Here is a 23,254-nt window from a genome sequence, read left to right on the forward strand (position 1 = left end):
ATTTGTCAGTTTGGAACTGGCCTCCACATTAGTGACTGGTGAGTGTGGGAGAGTCTCTCAGGGAGTGACAATCAGTCGGATATCACTACACTTACAGAGGAAGGATATAGTGGCAAAGGACCATCCACATTTATGGGTTTTTCGCAGTGGCATTGGATTTAACAGAAACTGCAAAGGATAAGGTGCACAGCCTGGTGAGCTCTCTTACGGCAGCGTGTGGAACTCTTCCTTGGAGATACAATAGAAAGGAGCAACATCCCACATAGTGGTGGGCAAGTGAGGTGGCACAAAAGAGAATAGAGTGTCATAAGGCCAGAAGGCAGATGACGAGGGCTCACCTCCCTTCCCTGAAAAACATATGTGCAGCCCGATATAAGGAAGCCAAGAAGAACTTAGTCAAATGCAATCGGGATGCAAAGAGAACTGCTTGGAAGAAGCTAATTAAAGAAGCTGTATCAGACTTGTGGGGGAGGTTGTATAGCGTCCTAGTAATACTCAGACCCAGAATCCCTGTTACAAAGTATCCCTGGGAAGTCCGGAGTATAATAGATGGACTCTTCCCTTGCAGATAAGGTTTACCTGCGGATGAAAGGGGTGATGATGAGCCTCCACCCCCCCCGCACCTTTCAAACATGGTGAATTAATGGATGCAGAATGCACATGCCTCTGAAGAAGGCGCCAGGCCCAGACCTGTTGCCAAATATGGCGATAAAAGTGGCGATCCAAGCAGAACCATATCTTCCTTGATGTCTACAATACCTGACTTATGGAGGGGGTCTTCCTTGAGAATTGGAGATTCCAGCGGCTGGTACTTGCACTTAAACCGAGGAGGGATCCGGTGCTTTAGGAGAGAATGTGAAGAAATGCTGGCCAGCCTTAGTGTCGAGCCAATGTTTCGGCCAGAAGAAGCACAGTGTATTGTTGAGAGGAAGGTGGCCTTGATGCAATTATACCGCGGGCACTCCCCTGAAGCCTAATGGTGTGCTTGCTGCACCTTCAAAGCAACAATTGTGGCTGTAAATGGTAAGAGTAATTTTTTTTGGTTAGGAAAAAGTAAACATTTAAATAATATAATTTTTTTATAGATGTACGCATTTAAAAGATGTAGAGTTTAGTGAACTTGAAATTCCACTTTTAGAGAAAGATTTTAGTTACAACCTAATATCAAATATAAAAAGGATTTAATATTTTAGGTGTAGAGTCTTATTTGTTTTAAATTTTGAAAATAAATTTAATAAGGACATTTCATTTCAAGACATAAATTCTGAAAAACACAGTTTGGCTTCAAAAATTAAAAATTGTGAGACTGGTAATTATATGTTAGAAACTAAGCTTCAATTAAGTCTATAAAAAATAAGGTGTTAGAGAATGATTACTTTTAATGTTAGTTTAAAGCGTATGTTAGTTTAAAAACTGTTATTGCCAAGGAAAAATTAAATATATCTCAAAAACTCATAAAGTTTTAGATCCTAATAAATTTGATATTATTACAGTGGATCTTACAGTTAAATTTCAAACAGAGGTAAGAGAATCATTGAGAAGTGTTTTTTAAGGGAAAATGGTAAGATTTTATGTTTACAATAATGAATTTGCAGCTACCCTAATTATACTCTTACTAAATTACATTAAAAAAAATCGTCCTGTTTGACCAGTAATTTCATATGTTAATTTTTCGGCTGTTAAATTGTCTAGGATGATTAAAATTAACCAATATCATTGTAAATTTCAACCAAAATTTAGAATAAAAAACTCAACTGAGCTTGTTGAAAAAATAAAGGATATATATATAAATGTGAGATGGTTTTCTTATAATTTGTAAGAACAGCCCCTTTTTGAGTTGACCAAAATATTTGGTGTTACTGATATACAGGTACGCTTCCTGTTGTTGTTCTTTATGCATTTATCTCTTTCGGTTTTTGATGTAATCTAATTTTAGCTTTAGTATTCTGTTTGTAACACTTAAGGAAGGTATATATACTGAAACAGTTGTGATTTTTAAAATAAATTTTGTAAAAATCTAATAACATATTTGGTTATTTTCTTTTTTTAAAAAAAGGTTAAAAAAAATAGTCGAACTGAAATCAAAACGTACCAGGGTTGGCCCTAATCCAACTGTATGTTCCAACCTTGCAGCTAAAAATTCACCTTTAATGCCAATATATTGTTTATTATTGCCAAGTATTATGTAATCCCATTTATAGTTAAAATACCACACACAGGTAACACAGTCTGCAAGATAAATTATAGTAGGGAATCATTTAATATTTTATCTCATAACTACTCAGATAAGGTGGTTTACAATGATTTTTACACTGACCAAATATAGACTGATGATTTTGTTCAGCTAATGCAATTACTACTTTTATTTAATAACAAAATCTATCTATTGTTCCTGCACTGCCATTGGTGCACTATTGGAATAGAATGAAGAAAAATAGTTGATACTAAATAAATATTGTTGCATCAATATGAAATTAAAAATAAAAACAGACTATGCTACCATAAAAAAATGAATTTATTCAAATATTCTTTATTTAACATCAATCCCCTTCAAAATATTTTTCATTAGATGATATGCTCTTGTCCCAACAGTTTTTCCCATGTTTGAAACTTTTTATATTCTTCTGAACTAATGCTGTTCATTACCTCCAGTGATTTTTTCTTAACCTCTTCTATGCCCTGAAAATGCTTTCCCTTTAGGTTTTTTTGTCATTCTTGGGAATAAGAAGTCACTGGAGGTTATGTTGGGTGAGAAACCATTGTCATGCCATTTTTCATCAAAAAGTGGTTGATTTTAAGCACTGTGTGGGCAGGCACATTGTCATGATGAAGTGGCCAATCTCCAGACCACCACAATTGAAATAGTTTTTTTTTTCTCTGCCTTACGCAATTGCTTCAGCACTTACAGATAATGTTGGTTCACTATGGTGCCCTGAGGAACAAATTCAACATGATGACTCCTTTGATATTGAAAAAACAAACAATCATAGAATACAAATTTTATTTTACTTGCCGTGCTTTTTTTTGTCTGGGCATTGAAGCTGTCTTCCACTGGCTGGAATACTGTTTTGTTTCAGGGTCATAGACATAACACTAAGAGTTTTTGTGTGAAACCTTCAGTGTTGGAGGAAGGCACGGAGATCACACTTCCACGAATCAGTTAATTTGATAGTTAAGGGTAGATGATCATGGTTGGAAGAGGTCATATGAAGGCGATAGTAAATTGTGTAAATCCACTGATGGAACTGTCTATTGAGGCATTTGCATCAGTGGCATCCTGACAGAAGGTAAATGATGATTGTGATGTGTTACCATGTTTAGAGGGTCTAAAAGACTATCTCTGGTGAAGCCCATCAGGGCTAGGAACGAAGGGAGTGGTGTGGCGACCGGGATCGTCATAAGCAGGTGTCTTCCTCTACAGTTGCCAGGATGGATTCATCACCTATTATGACTTTTCACAAAACTTTTGGGTGAGTTTGTGCCTGTTCTTTCAAATCCTGGTATTCATATGGTTCTCCCCCTGATTATCAGAGCAGTCATGGTTGCTACGACACGTTTCATGTTCAAATCTTCAGTTAGTATTCTTTGGAATGAACTCCAGGAGACTCCAATTATTTCCTCCAATTCGTCAATTGCTCTGCAATGATCAAACATGTTGGCATCATGCACTTTTTGAACATTTTCATCTGTTCTGCACGTTGAGAAGCGACCCAAACATGGTTCACCTTCAAGTGACATTTGGCCACTTCTGAACCAAGCAAAACAATCAAATTCTTTCCTAGCTTAGAATTTCTGTCCCATAAGCTTCCCAAAGTAGTGAAACTGTTTCTAACGCTAACAGAAAAAAAAGTCTGGTATTGGCCCATAACTTCTTAAAGTTTGCCGCTGAAAAATCGCCAACAATGCTGGAAGAGACTTAAGAAAATATCACTGTCCACTGCGATGATTTCTCATGAATGCTACCAGGCCAACTAAGCTGAGTGTCTAGGAAATGTACCTAGCAGGAGAGGGGGCACTGTTAACCCACTTAGATAGAGAAAATAGTTATAATTTTTTTTAGATACTTCCAGTTCTCATAGAATTACAAATGTTGGTTTGCTAATAATGGCCTATTTACCATTTATTTAGAATAAGGGAGCAATTGCATAACAACAACAAAAATTTCAACTTCATGAATAGTCTACTACTTCCACATATCGAGCTTAGTTGTGTATAGTAAATCTTTTAGGATATAATTTTATTACATAATAAGGTTTAAGAATGTTAGATGTTTCTAATACTACAATGTTAAAGTAGATTGTTGGTATCTAAAAATGATTTGTGCTTTTTTAGAAAATTTCTATAAAGGTTATATACAAAAATTTTAGCAAGCACAAACTAGTTATATATTTTTGATGATCTGGTTAATGTGCTAATCACGTTTGTGGGCAAAAATTTACAATGGAGGTACAGAAATTGAGGGTGGGTTGTATTTTTGAAAAGACAATAAGTGGGTAATATATTAATAAAATACCTTAAACAAATTGAATAACAAACCTTTATTATAGTCACTGGATATTCTCGAGGAACTAACTTGAAACATGTTTCTCTGTTTGAAACTACTTTTCTAAACTTGAATAACCTGAAAAATGTTCCAAATAAAATTGTTACATAATTCAATCACACAAGCTATAATTAAATATAATAAACTTCTATGAAAATAAAGCAAATTACAACAAAATTTATTAATAATAACCTACCTTTTTAAATTCTCTGGCTTTCCCCATCCTTTGACAAAGTACTTTGATAACAAAATACTTCGGTATATTTGATCTAGTCTGTTTATAGTCATTGTAAACAAGTATCACAATATATGAATGTATGTTGTGAGTGTATTTTTCAATTTCAGTTTTGCAGTGACACACATTGCTTGATTTGTGTTATGATTGAGTTTATATGTGAGATGTGGATGTCAAGTGCAACAATTTTGAAGTTCTACGTTCGTCCGGACATTTTAATAACGTTTTCGGTCGTTGTGTTTGGAAATGTAATAACTCTCCTCCTTTATCAGCTGATGTTGATATCATAGAGTATAAAATAATACACAGCCGTTTACTAAGATAATAATACTGATCTCCAGGTGCCACTTTAAATATACGTTTTATGATTACAAAAGGAGAAGGGATTCCCATAAGTTCAGTAATTTTTTAAGTTAAATAAAAGACATGGACATAAGTAAAGTGAGATTTATTTATTTTTAAAAGTATGATTATTACAAAATTTAATTAATTAAAATTCAGTTTTTTTAGTAAAGATTACATATATTTCGAAATAATACTTCCTACTGGAAATATTTTACTAACTTTCTGGAATTATATGGTTTATGTAATTCAGAAGGCATTAAAATTTGTGAAATTTTCATTGAAGAATATCAACATGAGCCGAATTTTGAGCAGGTTATTCTTCTGGAATTTAAAAACCCCGGTAAGGGCGCCTTCATTTTAAAACAGTTTTTGAAAATGTTCTCTTAGTATTATTATCCTAATCTGTTTTAACTTAATTGTTAAATATGTGTTTTTTTGTTTTTTTTTAATGACGTTATGTAATATTAGTTAACATTTTCTTAAAAAAATATTAATGTATACATTATTATTGGGATAGGTTGGACATAGATTTGCCAGTTAACAATCACAGTAGTTCATTTCTGTGATATATTTTCATTTTATCTTTGGTAATTAACACCAGTTTCTTGAAATTATCTTTATATTATTTATAACTGTTGCTTTTAACGATTGTTTTTTTATTACTAACTTCAGATGCTTGTTATATTGACTTTGTTAACTTTCTATAAAAAGTCACATTTTAATTTGATGAGGTTTTGTGGTTTCTTTAACTTAGTTTTAATAAATCCACATACAGAGTATTAGGTGGTTTTGTGAAAATTTAGGAATTCACGGAACTTAATTTTTAAACAAATCAAATTAGCTTTATAACATCTCATTTTAAACATATAAATGTTAATTTTTTTTTTTGTACATAAACTAGATATTTGTTTTATTTTTTTAATAACATACAATACTACCATTTCAGAATAACCATCATGCATTCTGTTTTAACAAATTTTTAAGTGTAGAGGTGAATTATCTATATTTTTGTGATAAAATAGGCTGTATTTTTCATGATTTGTATCTATTCATTTTTTCAGATAACCGTATTATCTACACAAAAATGCACATTTCGGACAGGTTATGCAAACTTACAAGAAGAAGAAATACATCCACCAAGTAATGAACCAAGTATACCACCTTATGAAGAAAAAGCAGATGAACCACTGAAAGTAAAACGTGCTAGGTATGATATAACTTAATTTATGTTTTTAAAATGATGACCCTAAAAGTATAGCTTTTATTTAAATATTTTGTTGTTGATGATCAGCTGTGAAAATTATATCAGATGAGTGTTCTATTAACAAAATAAACTATGCCGATCACCCTGACAGACTTGTAGTATAGCTTTCATCTGGAGATTCCAGGTTCAAATCCCGGTCAGGCATTGCATTTTTCATACACCACAAAAAAATCTACATTCATATTCCCATGTACAAGCTTCTTCAAGCTTGCGTGATGAATTAATCATAAAAAAAATTGTTCATTTCATCATGCTTAATTACATATAAGGATTGTTACATACACTTACACTTATCCGTCACTACATATATAAAATAATATTTGTGAAAAATTGATAAATGAAATAAATTATCATTTGACAACTAAACTTTACAGAAGTATTTGTAATAATGTTATAAAATGCAAATGTTTGTTTTTGTCAAAACTTACCTAAATAATAATTATTTCTTCATTATCACTTTGTTTATTTATTTTATATGTCGGTTCCTAATGATGTTGAATTGTTGAAATTCTCAACTAGTTTTTGATTTAAGTAATATATTTTATAAATTGTTTGCATTTCCCTGTTTTCAATATATTTCTGTAACTGTTAAGCATAGTTCTTTCTGTTTATTTTACTGTTTTATGCCTTTTAGCAGTACTATATGGAATCACCAGATTCTTTTATCCTTTTTTATGTCTCTCTTTTGTGTATAATTATTTTGCAAGAGGGTTTGCAACAATCTTCTTTACATAAAATGGTCCTCTGTGAACTTCTGTATATCTTGAAAAAAATATATATTTCTGTAGACTGAAAAAAATAAAAGGTTAAAAAGAATTTATACTTAATAATAATCTATGTTCAAATGTTATATAATTGTATATGTTTATATACAATGATATGTTTTGCCCTAAGGTCCCTTGAAAAACGTCTATTTATATTCTCTCCTATCTCATATTTAATTACTAATAGCTCTCTTTTTTTAATTTTTGATATTTATTTCAACTATGAGGGGAAAGACAGATCCAGCCATTCCAACTACTGTAGTCCTACTGTACTGTAGTACTGTATTAGCCTGCAGGCCATACCTGTAATCTTTTTTCTAGGATGCTGCAAAGAATTCGGGTGAACTGACTATGCATCGTATTTGGTAAATAGAGGAGGAAGGTTTTGGTATTTGGCAGGACAGGATTAATGAGACAGCAGATGTGCAGTGGTATACATACAGTCTGTTCCCACATGCAAGGGCGTTAAGAGTTGCCTCATGAATCTCCCCAAACCACCCTTTCAGAGCATGGTGCATTTCGGGCTCGATTTAGCATGACTGAATCGGATCAGTGCCCTCAATGCTTAGTATCAGATGATGCCTATCATTTGCTATAATTCTGCTTAAAATTTGGGTTTATGCATGTAAAGGTGATAAGAAAGCTTGAGGGTTTCAGTTCAAGTCTAGATCTGCAGACTAACTGGAAAGTTAGAGATGTGGCGCGCATTTTTGAAAGATTTTAAAGTTTTTTTGGCACGCGAAAGGACTGCAGAGGGTGATTACTAGTCTCGGTGGCTAGTGACATGTTTGTGTGCTTTTCCACTGAAGTAGGTGCATTTGGCAATTGCGCCTGGCTGTTTGGTATGTTTGTGGATTGATTGGTAATTTTGGTTGCTTTAGTATGGAAAGTCAAAATGTGATGTTGCAAACAATTTTTAAATGTATGAGGCTAATGTTTTCTTATAACTCAGTTTGTAAATTTTTATTGGTTATTAGTTTTTTGATTCGGTTTAGTTGATTTTGAAAAGATACTTTTCAAACTCACCTAACCATATCTTTTGTTAGTTGTTGGTGGGTTTTAACATCTATGGAAATGTCTTTCGAGGCAGTTGCACTGGTGCCATCCTGATAGAGGCTGTACTGATGTTTGAAACATGTAATCAGGTCTAGAAGATGACCTCCAGTAAAGCCCAGATTATCACAAGGTAAGGTGTCAGGATGGATGTTAGAGAGAAAAAAGATTTTTTTTCTTTCGTTGTTAAACTATCCAAACTGATTATAGATAGATCTTTCAGGCATAATCTAATTATATATTAGCATCATTTACATACTTTTATTTATATATACTTTTTTAATTATATATTATATTCTAGCATCATTTACATACTTTTTCTCAGTGTGCCTAGTCTAGTTGGATTTCCTACTCCGAGATGTTTTGATTAATTTAATATTCCCATTACTTCTTAATTTTTCACATCTTATTTGAAGAATATTACTTTTTATATATATATATATATTTGTGTGTGGGTTTATCAAGTTGATTACTTATCTTTACAAATTTATAAAAATATATTCATCCTAGCTTTGTAAATTTTTAAAAAAAATTTTAACATTTTTTAAAAGTAAAATCTGCTTGCTATATTTAGGTATAATTTATAATAGTATATTATTGTAATTTATTTTTCCAAAACATCTTTTTATTATATTCAGGTTGTTGTACCAGTCAAGAAAAAGAGGCGTATCAGAAAATGGCATTTTACTAGCTACTTTTGCTGATAAACATTTAAAAACGATGGATGAAGAATTATTAAGTGATTACGATAGATTAATTAATTTACCAACGAATGATTGGGATATCTATAATTGGATTACTGAAGCAAAACCGACCCCGGTTGAATTTGATAATAAAGTAATGGATATGTTAAAAGAACATGTAAAAAATAAAGACAGATCTTCTCGTTTACGTCAACCTGATAGATTAGTATCATTTTCATAAAAGGGAAATTAGTATTTCATCTTAATTAAAAAATACAAAATTGTATGTGTTATGTTTTGATCTAATGAATAGTATTAGAATTTAACGTATTGTTTGATTTTAATTACAAGTTGTTTTATGTATTTGCTTTTTGTTGGTAGAATAATAAAAAAAACTGTTCCTTTATAATTTACATTCTATGTTTTAATCATTTTTTCCACATACGAGGGCTGGCAGAAATGTAATGCACAGTCGCTCATAATTCACAAATGAAAGAAATATGATAAAAAGTACTTCATATTTGCTACAAAAACTCAGTTATTCATCTTTCCATAAGTCACCATTTACTACACATTTCTCCCAACAGTGAACCTGTTTTCTTATTCTATCAATGAAGCAGCAGCAATCTTTCCTTCATCAATGATCTTACTGCATCCTTTAAGTTCATCATCTGTGGTCAAAATAAATACCTTTCATATCCCCTTTAATTCCAAAAAGAAGTAAAAATTGCAGGGCGTCAAATCTGGTAAGTTTTAGGGTGTCGAATAAGTTCAAATTTTGACTTCACCCAGTTAAGAAGTGTCTGCCCATTGGCTACCATGTAAGTGGATGACGTTATTCTTACATAGGTGACACAATTCTTAATTCAAGAAAGAAGGGGTGGAACATATGGAAATAGAGTTACAAGAAAAGTATGTTCTACTCACAAAGTATCTGATCAGAGTAGTTTACCATTTTTTTCATAGACTAAGGTGTAAAGAAAGGGCTGAATATCCAAGGCACTTTGTGTTAAAATATGTTATGTGTGGCCGATCATTATCGTGTTGCAGAATTATCACTATATATACATCTGATGTGAATTAACATTTCCACTGGAAACATTTCTTTTTGGTGATTTTCATCAGTTGCAGAAACTGGTTGACCACTTCAAGGCTCATCCTCAATATTCGCTTTACAAACTTCTGATGTACAAAACATTATTGTACATGTACTCAGAATAATTTTATCAACAGTTTTATCACCATAAATGACTTAAGACAACATTGATTGTCGCTGGCATTCACATTTTCCTGCTGTTCAGCTCAATTACTGCATACTGTTTTTGATGCATTGACATAACAGGGGTACTCATCCCCATTACAATGGCGACTGAAAGAAAATAAAGAGGGTCAACATGTTTTGGAATGTCAGTAATAAGGAATGAAGTTACAAGATTGCAGCACCTGTTGTTTTATGAGTTTATTCTCTTGTTTTATTTCAATGTGCATTACATTTCAGCCATTCCCTTGTATTTCTTAGTTTACTTGTGATTATCTAAGGAAATTGTAAATTATTGATTTACAATTTGGATGGCTGTAAATTTATAGATAAATAGAAATTAGACCAGATTTGTATACTATGATCTAGGATTGATTGTAGATGAAATAGAAAGAAGCCTGACCTTACTTGATAAACAACTCGGTCGATATACTGTTTTATCACTACTGAAATGGAAATAGAGTTTTCAGAAAAGTTTATAGCCTCAGTAGCTATGAAAATAGTCAGTATAGTGCTGTAAACAAAGCCACTACCATATCCGATTTAAATCTTAAATTATTTGTTCAAAGATAACAAAAGATCTGTTGATCTCTAGTAGGGGTTTTGTCGTTTATTGTTTTGCCCAAGACTAGTTTTACACAACTCATTTTTTTACTCTTTGATCTATAAAAAAATGATAAAACTACCCTGATTAGAAATTCTGTAGGTTGAACATCCTCTAATTTTATCCTCCCTATTTTCATACACTTCACCCCTTCTTTGTTGCTATAAGAATTGTGTCATCTACATTCCTGGTAGCCAATGAGAAGACACTTCTTAATTGGGGATCAGATTTGACCTTTATGTCCTCTTATGGACCAGTTTCCTATCCAGGAACTTGTACAAAATGCAAACTAGATGGCTATTTGATGAAACCAGACTTCCTACACCTAAAATTTATCATGTGACTAACACAACAGAATAGAATAGATAAAAGAAAAGATTATGTAATTAAATTCCTAAGGGATTTTAAAATCTTTTTATGATGGGCATCATTAAAACAAGATTGCTATCGTAACTAAACTGTAAAAGGTGCTTCTAATTAATAAATAAATCCAAAATACCTTTGAAAGAACAAGTTCCATTAATTTGAAAGTTAGTCATTTACAATTTTTAAGTACTTTTCATATTATGCTATAATTTCCATTTCTGTTTATGTACTTGTCAACTTATAAAATATTATCAGTGATCGGCAGAACGCACTTATTTTTTTTGAATTTAATAAATTGAACTGACAATAATGTTGAATTAATCAGATAAAGATTAAAGTAAAATACAAAATTGAACTGTTGAACAAAGTAGATTATAAAAAGTTTAACCACAGTTATTAATAATCTTAGTGAATTATTAGAGCAATGGAAGAACAGTTTCCAAACATTTTTCTTTTGTATTTTTTCAATTATTTTTAATAAGATATTTGAGGGAGGATTAAAGATAAAAACACCAAAACCTAATGTAAGATTAAGTATTTAAAATATACTGAGAGGTGAGATCCTGTACAATACTAGAAGAATACTTTCATAGGCAAATGTTAAGAGTTAAAGTTGGAGTAAATAGTAAAGTATATAATACTTCACCATTGATCTACCCACTACAAACAGTGGGTGACAACAGAAGTAGAAGGAGACAATATGTTAGTGGCTCAGCAATGGAAATTTCCCTTCGTCATTACTGTCTAATAAAAAATGCAGCTGCCGTTTTGAAACTAAAAATTTGATAACAAATGTTTATGCATATATCATTCTATCTAATTGCTAGGAACCTTTATGTAAAATATCATAAAAATACATCACAAAACATGAAATGCTAAAAAAAAAAAGTTAACTTCTATTTACTTGATTAATTAATCAAACATTTTAATATATTGCATCAATATGTTATTTAAATTATTCTTTTGTACTTTTTTAAATATAAAAATTATTGTTAGGATTATGCATCAAAATGCTTACATTGTAGTACCACTTTTAGATTAAATAAAATTATATCTTGGAGATATAAAATAGTGATAATGAAATTTACTAGTTAGCGGAACCGATACCTTCATGCAATAAGGAAATAACTGCAAAAAAATTTATTCTTTTATTTGTCGTGACAGCAATAAATACGAGTAACATCAATTTGACACTGTTATTTTAATTTAACATGTAATTATTTTATCAATACTATTTCTTACCATCATTACTAATTGTTGTAGTTGACTGTTATTATAAGTTGATTAACCTTACACAATTTCCTAACTTATTCAAAAAAATATTTGCATTATTATTATCTTTTACAACCCCCATAGGATTACTTTATTCAGTCCATTATCCAAATTTCTTTGATGGGACTGTTTGGGCCTTGCAGTCCTCCCAGTACTTTTTCGTATGTTCTGATTTTTGGCCCTTTCTAGTGTTGAAAATGTTTGTGTAGCGAGTATTTTTATTCTTTATTTTCTTGTTTAATTTTATCTTATCTGCGGTGTCTTATGATTTAAGGCTGATTTCCTTCAGATCGTCTTATTTCTCTGATCCATTTGCATCCTATCTTGTTTTTTTTAGTCAAGATTATGCAGATTGTACTGTACTAGCTTTTCAGAAGTCTTGAAACTTGCATCCTCATGATATCTAGTCTCCTCTTAAACACTGTGTCAGTGATGGGTTCTAACTCTTTGTACATGACTTTGTTGGGTGTAATTGTTTTTATTTTAATATGGGCTGCATTTTTTTGTAGGCCTATTGCAATATATTAACAAAAATTTTTTTGAAATGTTAAATTTTATTTGAACTTAAACAAATAAATTTTTAATAAATGTTCTAAAAATAAAAACTAATATTATTTTATCAGTTCTTTTAAATTGTTTTTGTTTTTTGACATAAATACTAAACTAAAGATTACAAAGTTATAAGTACCAAACTGGTTTAATTTTATATTAACTTCTTGGTTGAAACTGAATACTCTGGCTGTAATATATGTCAGCAGGCATTCTCTAGGAGCTGAGAGAAATACAATGCTGAATATTTTTTAAAATGTATTATATTATATGATTAAATTTTAAAATTATTACCAAAATAATAATAATAGAATTAAATCACTGGTGATACTTAAGGCCATGTCATACAAGCACGACTCTTTTAGCATTTACAAATCAGCCCACCGGGCTAGTCTATGGTTAACTCGTCATCGCGAATCAGCTGATTTTGAAGTCGAGAGTTCTAAGGTTCAAATCCTAGTAAAGGTAGTTACTTCTATACAGATTTGAATACTAGATCATGGATACCGGTGTTTTTTGGTGGTTGGGTTTCAATTAACCACACATCTCAGGAACGGTCGGTCGATCTGAGACTTTACAAGACTATACTACATTTACATCATTCATACATACCATCCTCTGAAGTAATACCTTATGGTTGGTTCCACAGGCTAAACAGAAAAAAAAGCATTTATCAAATCAATAATAATAAAGTTGTACATCATTCACTTCTTCTACACTATAATGAACAGTTGATGCTTTTACCAAGACACCTAAGTGTTAAGTACTGCCTAGCGGTTTTTTTAATCAACTTGTGGGATGGAAGGCTAGAGAAGATGACTGCCTGAGTCGGTTGCCACTACTTCAAACAATTTGTGGTTATGTTGTAGATTTTTCCTATCAGACTTGTCTTTTAAGGTATTTTTTACTCCTTAATTTATTTATTTGTTTTATATTTTTAATTAATGTAATTAGATTACAGTAACTATAATCTTTAAAAGAATGGAAAAAATCACAGGTAATTCATAAAAAGTAGCTATCAGCAGACAAATAAAATATAAAATTCTTCTTCATATTTCCTTATTTTGGAGAATAAATGACAAAAATGATCTTTTTCTGATTATATCTCCACAATCAGGTATATATGAATTCGACATTGGTTTGTCCTTCTTTTAATAATACACCTGTTAATAATAACAGGTGTATTTGTAAAAATACACCTGTTATTATTAACAGGTGTATTTTTACATGTTTTTATATTTTTTCCTGAAATTCAATGTAGCTCCTTTCCTTCTACAATCAAACTGTTATTGTAACCCGATGATTAAACACAATTACAAATAATAAACGAGTCACCCACCGCTATTAAACAATGACTTAAATAAAGTTTCAGTCAAAAGTAGTGTATGTTTACAGACTTTAGTTTTATTTTAATTTTGGATTTACTTTTTTTTCAGTTTATGTATTTCACTTTATTTATGACTAAATAAAACAACACTACATGTATGTGAAATTTTTACACTGAATGCAAATTTAAAAATTATTTTGGCTCCTACATGACCCTGTTACAGTGGCAATGTATATCTGTATCTGTACTCTATACATTTTTTTATTTTTTTTATCTTTTTCTGTAATTTGTTTCGATTAAATTTCTAATTAAAATTATAAAATCTAGTAAAAATAAATAATATAAAAACAAAAAACTGTCTTATATTACTTAGAACAAAATCATGATTAACTATTTATGTTAGTTTAATGAGATGGTATCAATGTACAAATATGTTTGTTAATACATTCTATCTGCCATTATTAAGGTACAAAACATTATAAGCACGGCACAGATGATCTATAGAATATATATGCCTAAGAAAAACTGGGATTCTTTGTGGCAGTCAATATCTTAAAAGAATTATTATTTTTTACTTTATGGGGGATTTTTATTTCTATTTGGCTTTAATTTTTCTCAAACTTTATTTTTGTTAATCTTGTTTTCTGTGATACTTGAAGACCAGCTATTTCTATCTTTGTAATAATATATATAGTTCATTTAAGGGCTGTAAAAGTTAATTTATAACGATATGTGTTTCATACATGATTTTGAACTAAGCTTGTGTAATTAATAAAAAAAAGCCACATTAAATATATGAACATTTAATACACTTAGTTATTAAACATCTGTAAAAAGAACTTACATTTTTATTAAAAATATATTTATTTTTTGTCTTTAACAGAATTTTAAGACAACAGTATAATAATCATTCTTATTTTTTTTTTTTATTAAGAAGAAATTCTAAAATCAGTTTGATATATTATGTTTATCATTATGCTAAAGAACACAATATTGACTTCCATCATTTCATTAAAAAAGATTTTACGTAGAAAACACTTTCACTAAAAATTATACATCGATATGAATGGTATGATTGATTTTTTTTAGAAAAATTATTATTCAAATATTTTTAGACTATAGCAATAAAAGACAAAAAATTTTAATCAAAAGTGATTATTTCTTACACAATATTTTTATAATTAACTGTGGCTATTTAATCACAATTTAAGAGGGAACCAATTTGTTAAAATAGGTTGATTACAAAAAAAATTATCTAATCCGAATCATTCATTTTGATTGAACCAACATTAATAATGAGTTTTCAATATTCCTTGTAATAGCACTTAAAAAAATGTATAGTGAGATTTTGAATAAATTCATCCAGTTACAGAGTAATCAGAACCAGAGAAATTAACACCAGTTGCTATATCACTCGTAAATATCAGATGTAGAATGGCTTGAAGAAATATAGTGAAAGAAACAAATTACAGAAGCTACATTCATAGTTTTGTTTAAAGAATTGTATTACTGAAAACATGGCCTGGACTCATGTTATATCATTAAGAAAAGAAACATTTTTTTCAAATTAATGTAAGCTTTGAACATTGAAATTTACGTATGAACAGATACCGGGCATCATTTTATATCTAAAAACCTTAAAATTGAAAGAAAAAGTGTTTCCAAATATGTAAGTATGATGGAGTAGACCTATTTCAATAATGACAGATGCAACTGTGGAGAAAATCATTTATTTTCTGCTTGGGTGTGGAAGCAGGATATGATTTTTAACAATTAAAGTGATAAAGTCTGAATATTGAAAATGAAAGATAAAAATATTTTCTAGGTGTGGAAAGTCAGTAATTTCCTCATTGAACGTGTATAAAACTTTTTCTAAATAATAGCTTTAAATCAAGAATAAACAAAAAGGGTTGATATTCACTGTGCTAATGGGTAGAAAATGATATACATAAACAAAAGCAGTGTTTTAGAATTCTACCAAAAAATAAGTGAGCATTTCATCCACAATTTCTCAGGAAATTCAGTATCTTTCCTTAAAATGAGTACAGATTTAACCAGATCGTCTGGATAGTTACAAATTACTATAAAAAAAAAAAAATTTATTTAAATTTAATATCATTATAGCATTTAAACTTTCATTATTGCTACAGTCCAGGAACCTTTGTATACTATACAATAGAAAAAAAAAATTTCAACCTAAACAAATATTTATTTATTAATATAATATCATTAATCTTAATTAACTTTATTTTACTGACAAAAGATTTTTGCATAATTATACTTTTTTCATCAGTAAAAATGCAGGAATAAATTTATTTATTTATTAACCACAATGAATAATTTGATTTTAAATTACTTTATAAACAATGACTACTACACAATCTTTTATTTAAGATAAAATAATAGGCAAATTAATTTTCAAAATTAAGTTTAAATAAACAAAGGCCCTATCAATAAACATATGATCAATAAAAAAATATGTTGGTTAATGCAACTGTAATATTAAAGCTACATATTAATCACACAAATCTTTATAAATATATTTACTGTATTTTTAAATAAATAAGGAACTTATTAATAAAAAAATAATATAAAACAGATGTACATAATATACCATATATGTATATAAATATTAAAATTAAAAAAAAATCACTTGTTGATTGACGAGTGTATTTTTTTATTTACTTAAAATTTAACCCTTTAACTGCTACATTTGTATAGATACGTTTACAAAGTTTGTTTACTTTAATGCTGCTATTACAATTTACCTACCTGCACATACTTTTTTTATGATGAAAAATTAATTTTATGGAGTGCAAAAATATCAAACTCGACCATTATTTACAAAGTAAAATAAATAATTTACTCAAATTGAATCATAATCATATCAGAAATGAGAGCTAGGCTATTAAATTAAAAAAAACTGCTCTTGAATTTGCCTGGACAGATCAAGGGATACTACGGAAAAATCTTAATTGAGAGCATTACAGAGTAAAAAATTAATGAATAAACGGAAGGACTATATTCCATATTAAATATCAATATCATATATAGAATAATTATAAAAACTTAATTTATTCATTTTTAAATGTACTTTTAGGTATGTGTTAAGAAGTACACAAAAAATTCAGGTTTACATGATAGTATTATTTAAAAATCATCAATATTTTCTGTAAAAGGTAATATTTTAATTTAATCTTACATGAAATAGGAGGAAGATTTACTTTTAGTTCATTAAGCGGTTAATTTAAAATACAGAATTATACAGGAACAGTTCATTTTATATAGGCATTATTTAACAAAAAAAGAATTTAATTGTATTTTCTGTTGTAAGTGAACATTGTAATTTTTTTAGCCATAGACGACAATAATTTTTTAGCAAAATTTGCACATTCATAAATATAAAAGATTAATGAAATTGTTAGAATTCTTAACTGACATAAAACATATTTGTCAGTGTCAAAACAATGATCTCACATCCTAAAAATGAGTTCCGATTGTTTTTATCAAGATCCTATGAAGGATGCTTCGATTCAGCAGGTCATCATTGAACTAGCAGAATTAGAAAAGTATGAATAATGAGACAGAATGCTCTACCTACAGAGAGATTGCTCCTAAAGACAAAAAGCAGCGCTACCCTGAGGTCCCCTACAAGACAGCAAGCACCAACCAGTATGTAATTATTTAGAAGATTGGTACTGTTTTTCTCAGTTGAAGAAACACTGATTCTTAATATTGTAATGTTTCTTCTGAAACATTGATTAACACCAAGTTAATGATCAATGGTTTTGCATTGTACAGTTTAAATATGTGTATTGTAACAAAATTGTTGCTTATCTTACAGACATGAAAGAGTTTTCTGAGAACAAAAAAAAATGTTCTTATAGAAAAAATCTTGCCATACCTGGAATTGTATGTTGTATCTAGCTGAATTATAAATCATTCAGATCTCATTTAGATGATATTTTGACCACAAAAAGTTAAAAAAAAACAATATTTTATTTACAGTATAAAAATGTTATAGTTTCTGGTCGGATCTCAAAAAATATAAATTAAAGTGAATAATATTTTAAATAACTTTCAAGGGAAACATTTTTGCAAATATTAAATGGGGCTCCAAGAATGGTGGGTCAACTTAGTCTGTATATATTTAACATGAAATGCTGGTAATCACTGAAAATCATCTCAGCATTTTCTGAACCATTAACCCAAGCAAAATTTTAATTGAGCAGAGATTTCACTTACGCTCTAGGCAGATGCTAAGAAATGTTAAAAAATAATCAATTCCTGAAGTTGAAATAGGGTTGTAACTACTGGATCAACTCATGCTAATTATCCAAATTTCTGAACAGTTACAAAGCAGAAAGTACTTTATTTCCGTAATTATTATAATTTTAAATACTGAACCCTACAAGCTTTAAAAAGGGTCCAACCCCTCAAAGTAATGAGTCGATTGAATGCTGAAATTCTGCACAGTTTTTACAATGATAGTATTTAAAAAAAACTACAAGACAAAAATATTTGGTTAACAACTAATAAAAGTTTAAAAAGCTCAAATGTCCATGTAAATGTGAAATAGCATCACGTGTTTAACCACAGTACATGTTTAATCACAGTATCTACCACACTCCAAGTTGTAAGAAATTTTATCAGAGGAGTATTTTTAAACATTACTTTCAATTCCTGGTCAAGGTCATTTAAATATTAAACATCAAAATGGTACAGGAATTGCTTCTCAGTGAGACGAGTTCTTGTTTCTTTTAAGAACAATTGATGTAACCCATTTCAAGATGAACTATCCTGAACTCCCTGTTATTTTATTACAGCCCGATTAAAGACCTAACAGTCACAAAAAGGACCTATGGTATTAATAACAAAGGACTCGCACAACTATTACTTAATTTTTTGTTGGAAATATTAATTTATTAAATACTAAAATAAGACTCGCAGAAAGGTACATAATTATAATAAAAGAAATAAATGATATCTTACATAACACAGTATAAAGAATTTTAAAACAAAACTTCAAAAATATTATTTTGTATAACCATAATACTAATATAAAAATACCTTGCAGACAAAGCTGGTTTCTAATTAAGTATATTACGTCCTAATACAACATTTTAAATTGCATTAAAAACTTTCCATTAAAACTTCAAAATAATCAGTATTTTTTAATATTTAAAAACACTGCAAAGTTGACAAATATTTAATACGTTTAGAAAAAATGTGTCGCTTATGAATTAGATATACGCACTGTTTTATAATCTAAAATGAAACAAAGGACTGAAATGATGGATATGGTTCTTTGGAAGGAAGCTCGCGACTATTTTTGAAATTTTTTATGCTTTGTTATGCAAGATATCATTTATTTCTTTTATTACAATTATGCTCTTCTATGCAGGTCTAATTTTACTGTTTAATAAATTAATATTTCCAACAAAGAATTAAGTAATAATTCTGTGAAACCTTTGTTATTAATACCATAGGTCCTTTTTGTGATTATTCGGCCTTTAATCCTGGTTATAGTAAGATAACAACGCTCAGGATAGCTCATCCTGAAACGGGTTACACGAGTCTTAAATGAAACAAGGATTCGTCTCACTGAAAGATGATTCCTGTCCCTTCTTGATGTTTAATATTTAAATGACCTTGACCAGGAATTGAAAGTAATGTTTAAAAATATTTCTCCGACAAAATTTCTTACAACTTGGAGTGAGGGAGATTCTGTGACGGTACTGTGAAGTCATCTTGTAGTAATAGATCGCATCAAATATGAGATCTATAAAAATAAGTTAATTTGACGGTCAGGTACAGCCACTTATAACGAATATCTGATGAAATAGAAATTTGAGGAAAGAGTGGCATGGATTTTAAAATGTGTAAGACTGAGAGGTAGATCAATAGTAAAATTTGCCATGAAAAGGAATCTAATGATGTTTTCAGTTTAGCATTTTGGAAGGATGTAATAATGGATAAATAAATAAAAACAAAATTTTCATGATTTCTGAATTGCATCATCACATGCTTTTTATTTTTATATTAAAATTTTTATTTTTAAAGGTTCTCATTAACAAAATTTGTAATTTCATTCATCTACACTATACAGAGTTAGAGGGTTTTTATTTGTTAGGGATAACCAAAAAAACTACTCAATTAATCACAAACAAATTTTTACCCATGTTTCTTGGCATAACCGAGAAGGTTTTTAAATATATATATTTATTATATATAAAATCCAATGTGATCCACCTAAGTACAGAAATTATAAATTAAATAAGATGACACTTACCTTAATTTTTTCATATCTTACAATAGCGCTTTTTGTGGTAAACCACCACATCTTCAGTTGTATTCACTTTTTATACAAATACAGTAAATATACATAAAAAATGTTTTTAATATATGAAGAAAAATTTTTATAAATTAAATTGAAATTCAAGAATTAAAATATAAAAATTCTTTTAAAAAAACACAAATTATGATTTTAAAAAATCTGTAAGGTAAGTCATCTTAATTTAATTTACAATTTTTGTACTTAGGTGGATCAAGTTACATTATACACATATAAAAATTAATGTTTGTTTCTTTGTCCCGTATGTGTTGCTATACCATTCATCCGATTGCGATGAAAACTTTGGTTAGTTGTACGCACCCCGCGTACAACAAACCGGTGGCGCTGGGATCAAGATATTTCGAAAAATTATATTTATGCTTCGATATGGCTCGTATTCAGAATATGTGTTACATACATGGAAAAAAAAATACCTCTGCAAAAATGTTCCCGTTAGATGGCCATCCCTGACCACCCTGGGGCACTGTTTTGGGATGCGCATTGGAGTAATTTTATATCTCTGCAAACTATTGTCAGATTTTAAAAATACAAATGGGGTATCAGTCAGTTGAAGGCTAATTTTTGCATGCCTCGGATACACTCTCAATCTAACAGTTCAGTTATTCAGAAATGTATCTAAAAATGAAATATTATTTATTAAAATGTGTAAATAATCCATTACGATGCTGCACTTCTCATTTGGGCTGCTAAATTCTCATGCTCCCTTCTTACAGCGAGCTGCTGCCAAGACATTTCTTGGTACATAAATTTTCAATAGAGGTCTTATTGAAAATGAAGACAACATATGAGCTATTCATAATCAATGCCCAGCATAAACTACTGAAGATAAATTGATGAAAATTTGTATACATGTTCTTCTTACAAAGTAACTGCAGGCTAAGAAAGGAACAATAATTGAAACTGTAAAAAAGACCATTCCCTGAGGAATCCGTAATGTATACATATCAAGGTGGAATGACAAATGTGATAAACAGTACAAGGAATTCTTTGAGAAAGGTGACAGAGAAATAGCTGATGACCTATTGCACAAATTAGATGCAGTACGACAAGAGAAGTGGGCAGAAACAGTTGCTAATCTGGACTTTAAAAAAATCTAGAAGAGAAGCTTGGTCACTATTAAGGAAATTAGGCATTACTCCCAAAAAACAAAAAAATAGTGATATACCCTTTCACCCGGACAAGATTGCAGCCCACATCATGGCCTCTCCGTGGGATGGAGCTCATTCAATTCACATGAAACACAAATTTAAAGCGCTGAAAGCCTCTAGCCAGGAACAAACTGAATTCTCCTGTTCATTTAGTACTGATGAAATAATAAAAGCCCTTAAAGATGTGTAAGCAGGCAAGGCACCAGGGCCTGACTGGATACACTCAGTTTCTCTTAAAACTGCGGTAAATACACAAAAAACTGGTCTGGTTCTTCACAGACATCATGAAAACAGGAAAAGTTTGGAACGAGATGAAAAAGTCGAATTTCATCACTATTCTAAAACCAGGCAAGCTGAATAATGACCCAAATAGCTATCATCCAATAGCTTTATTGAACACAATATACTAGCTCCTTGAAAGACTCGCATAACAGAATTGGGAGCAAAGTATTAGAGAAGATTCCTATTGAGAAGGCTGGTTTCTGACCAGAAATAAGTTGCACAGACTAGATGTCACTGACTGTTTATATAGAATGTTTCCAAAAAAAAAACTGAAAACATCAGCTGCGTTTATAGACTTCTATATAAACTTAGTAATTCCATGTATAAAGACCTTATAACTTGTCAACAACATGCTTGTTGGTAGGACTTTTCAAGTTATATGGGTAGCCACAAGAGCTTCTCAAAAATGCTGAACGACAGGCTGCCTCAGGGTTCCATACTAGCCCCATTGTATTTTGGTCTCTATATCTCTGACATTCCTGACACTAGATCCCGATAGTTCAGGTACGCATATGTCCAGGTAACGGCCACAGGACAGTGAATTTTTGAAGAAACAGAAGTCATCTTGACATACCTGTCGAGCTTGGGAGCATACTTCTCAGTTACAAATGAAGAGATTAACTTGATTTTTTGCATGTGTAATCTTCATGTGAATATCTAAAACTGATTCCCAAACAGGCATGAAACTAGGCCTTGCTCCCCAGACATTCTTGATCACAGTAAAAAAATACTGCTTCTTAACCTGAGTACAATCTTTTTTTTTAATCGTAATAGGAATTTAATCCATTTTATATTTAATGGTAATTTTTTCCCCAAACAAGTCAGTTTTTCATAAATAATTTTAAGAAATGTTGTTCAGAAAACTTATAGATTTGGCGTTATATGCGCGATTCTTTTTTTGATTTTCTATTTCTAATACATACACTGCAGTCTGTTCAACTTGTGAATTATTAGAAATTCCATGGTTCAATGAGATGAAGATATGCATGACATGTAAATGAGGTGTAGTCTTGTACAGTCTCGGGCTGACCATTCCTATATATATATATATATATATATATGTGTCTGGTTAATTGAACCCCGACTACCAAAGTTCCACGGTATCCACTGTCTAGTTTTCAAATCTGTACAAAGGTAACTTACCTTTACTATGAAATTGAAAATTAGCTGTTTTAACGATTTTACTAGTTGACCAACCTGGAAGTC

General features: G+C 30.2%; 2 protein-coding genes across 4 annotated transcripts in view; one reads left to right on the forward strand and one right to left on the reverse strand.

Moving 5' to 3' along the window:
- LOC142332414 (protein ABHD18) overlaps positions 1–5,121 on the reverse strand; it is a 69,037-nt gene extending 63,916 nt beyond the window's left edge. The window contains exons 1-2 of one of the 3 annotated variants that reach the window (XR_012758301.1): positions 4,740–5,121; positions 4,537–4,621 (exon numbers count right to left, since the gene is read on the reverse strand). Coding sequence is in view for 2 of the 3 variants with exons in the window: in XM_075378855.1 (XP_075234970.1) it covers positions 4,537–4,621; positions 4,740–4,831 (177 nt within the window). In the remaining variant the exon portion in view is untranslated. The remainder of the gene's footprint in view (positions 1–4,536; positions 4,622–4,739) is intronic. The other 2 variants (XM_075378855.1, XM_075378854.1) reach the window with 2 other exon arrangements.
- Positions 5,122–5,303: 182 nt separating this feature from the next.
- Positions 5,304–9,300, forward strand: LOC142332415 (succinate dehydrogenase assembly factor 2, mitochondrial-like). The gene is made up of 3 exons (XM_075378857.1): positions 5,304–5,463; positions 6,185–6,330; positions 8,843–9,300. Exons 1-3 carry the CDS (start codon positions 5,356–5,358, stop codon positions 9,126–9,128), a joined length of 540 nt encoding a protein of 179 aa, XP_075234972.1. The 5' UTR covers positions 5,304–5,355; the 3' UTR covers positions 9,129–9,300.
- Positions 9,301–23,254: the final 13,954 nt, after the last annotated feature.

This window comes from Lycorma delicatula, chromosome 11 (assembly GCF_047948215.1).
Source record: "Lycorma delicatula isolate Av1 chromosome 11, ASM4794821v1, whole genome shotgun sequence".
In the NCBI taxonomy this organism is placed as follows: domain Eukaryota; kingdom Metazoa; phylum Arthropoda; class Insecta; order Hemiptera; family Fulgoridae; genus Lycorma; species Lycorma delicatula.

What these genes read in the sequence shown, in the direction of transcription:
- LOC142332415 (XM_075378857.1), top strand. Translation starts at nt 5,356, where the DNA reads ATGGTTTATGTAATTCAGAAGGCATTAAAATTTGTGAAATTTTCATTG. An exon ending in TCTGGAATTTAAAAACCCCG is followed by an intron (nt 5,464 to 6,184) that starts GTAAGGGCGCCT and finishes TCATTTTTTCAG; the next exon opens with ATAACCGTATTATCTACACA. An exon ending in CTGAAAGTAAAACGTGCTAG is followed by an intron (nt 6,331 to 8,842) that starts GTATGATATAAC and finishes TATTATATTCAG; the next exon opens with GTTGTTGTACCAGTCAAGAA.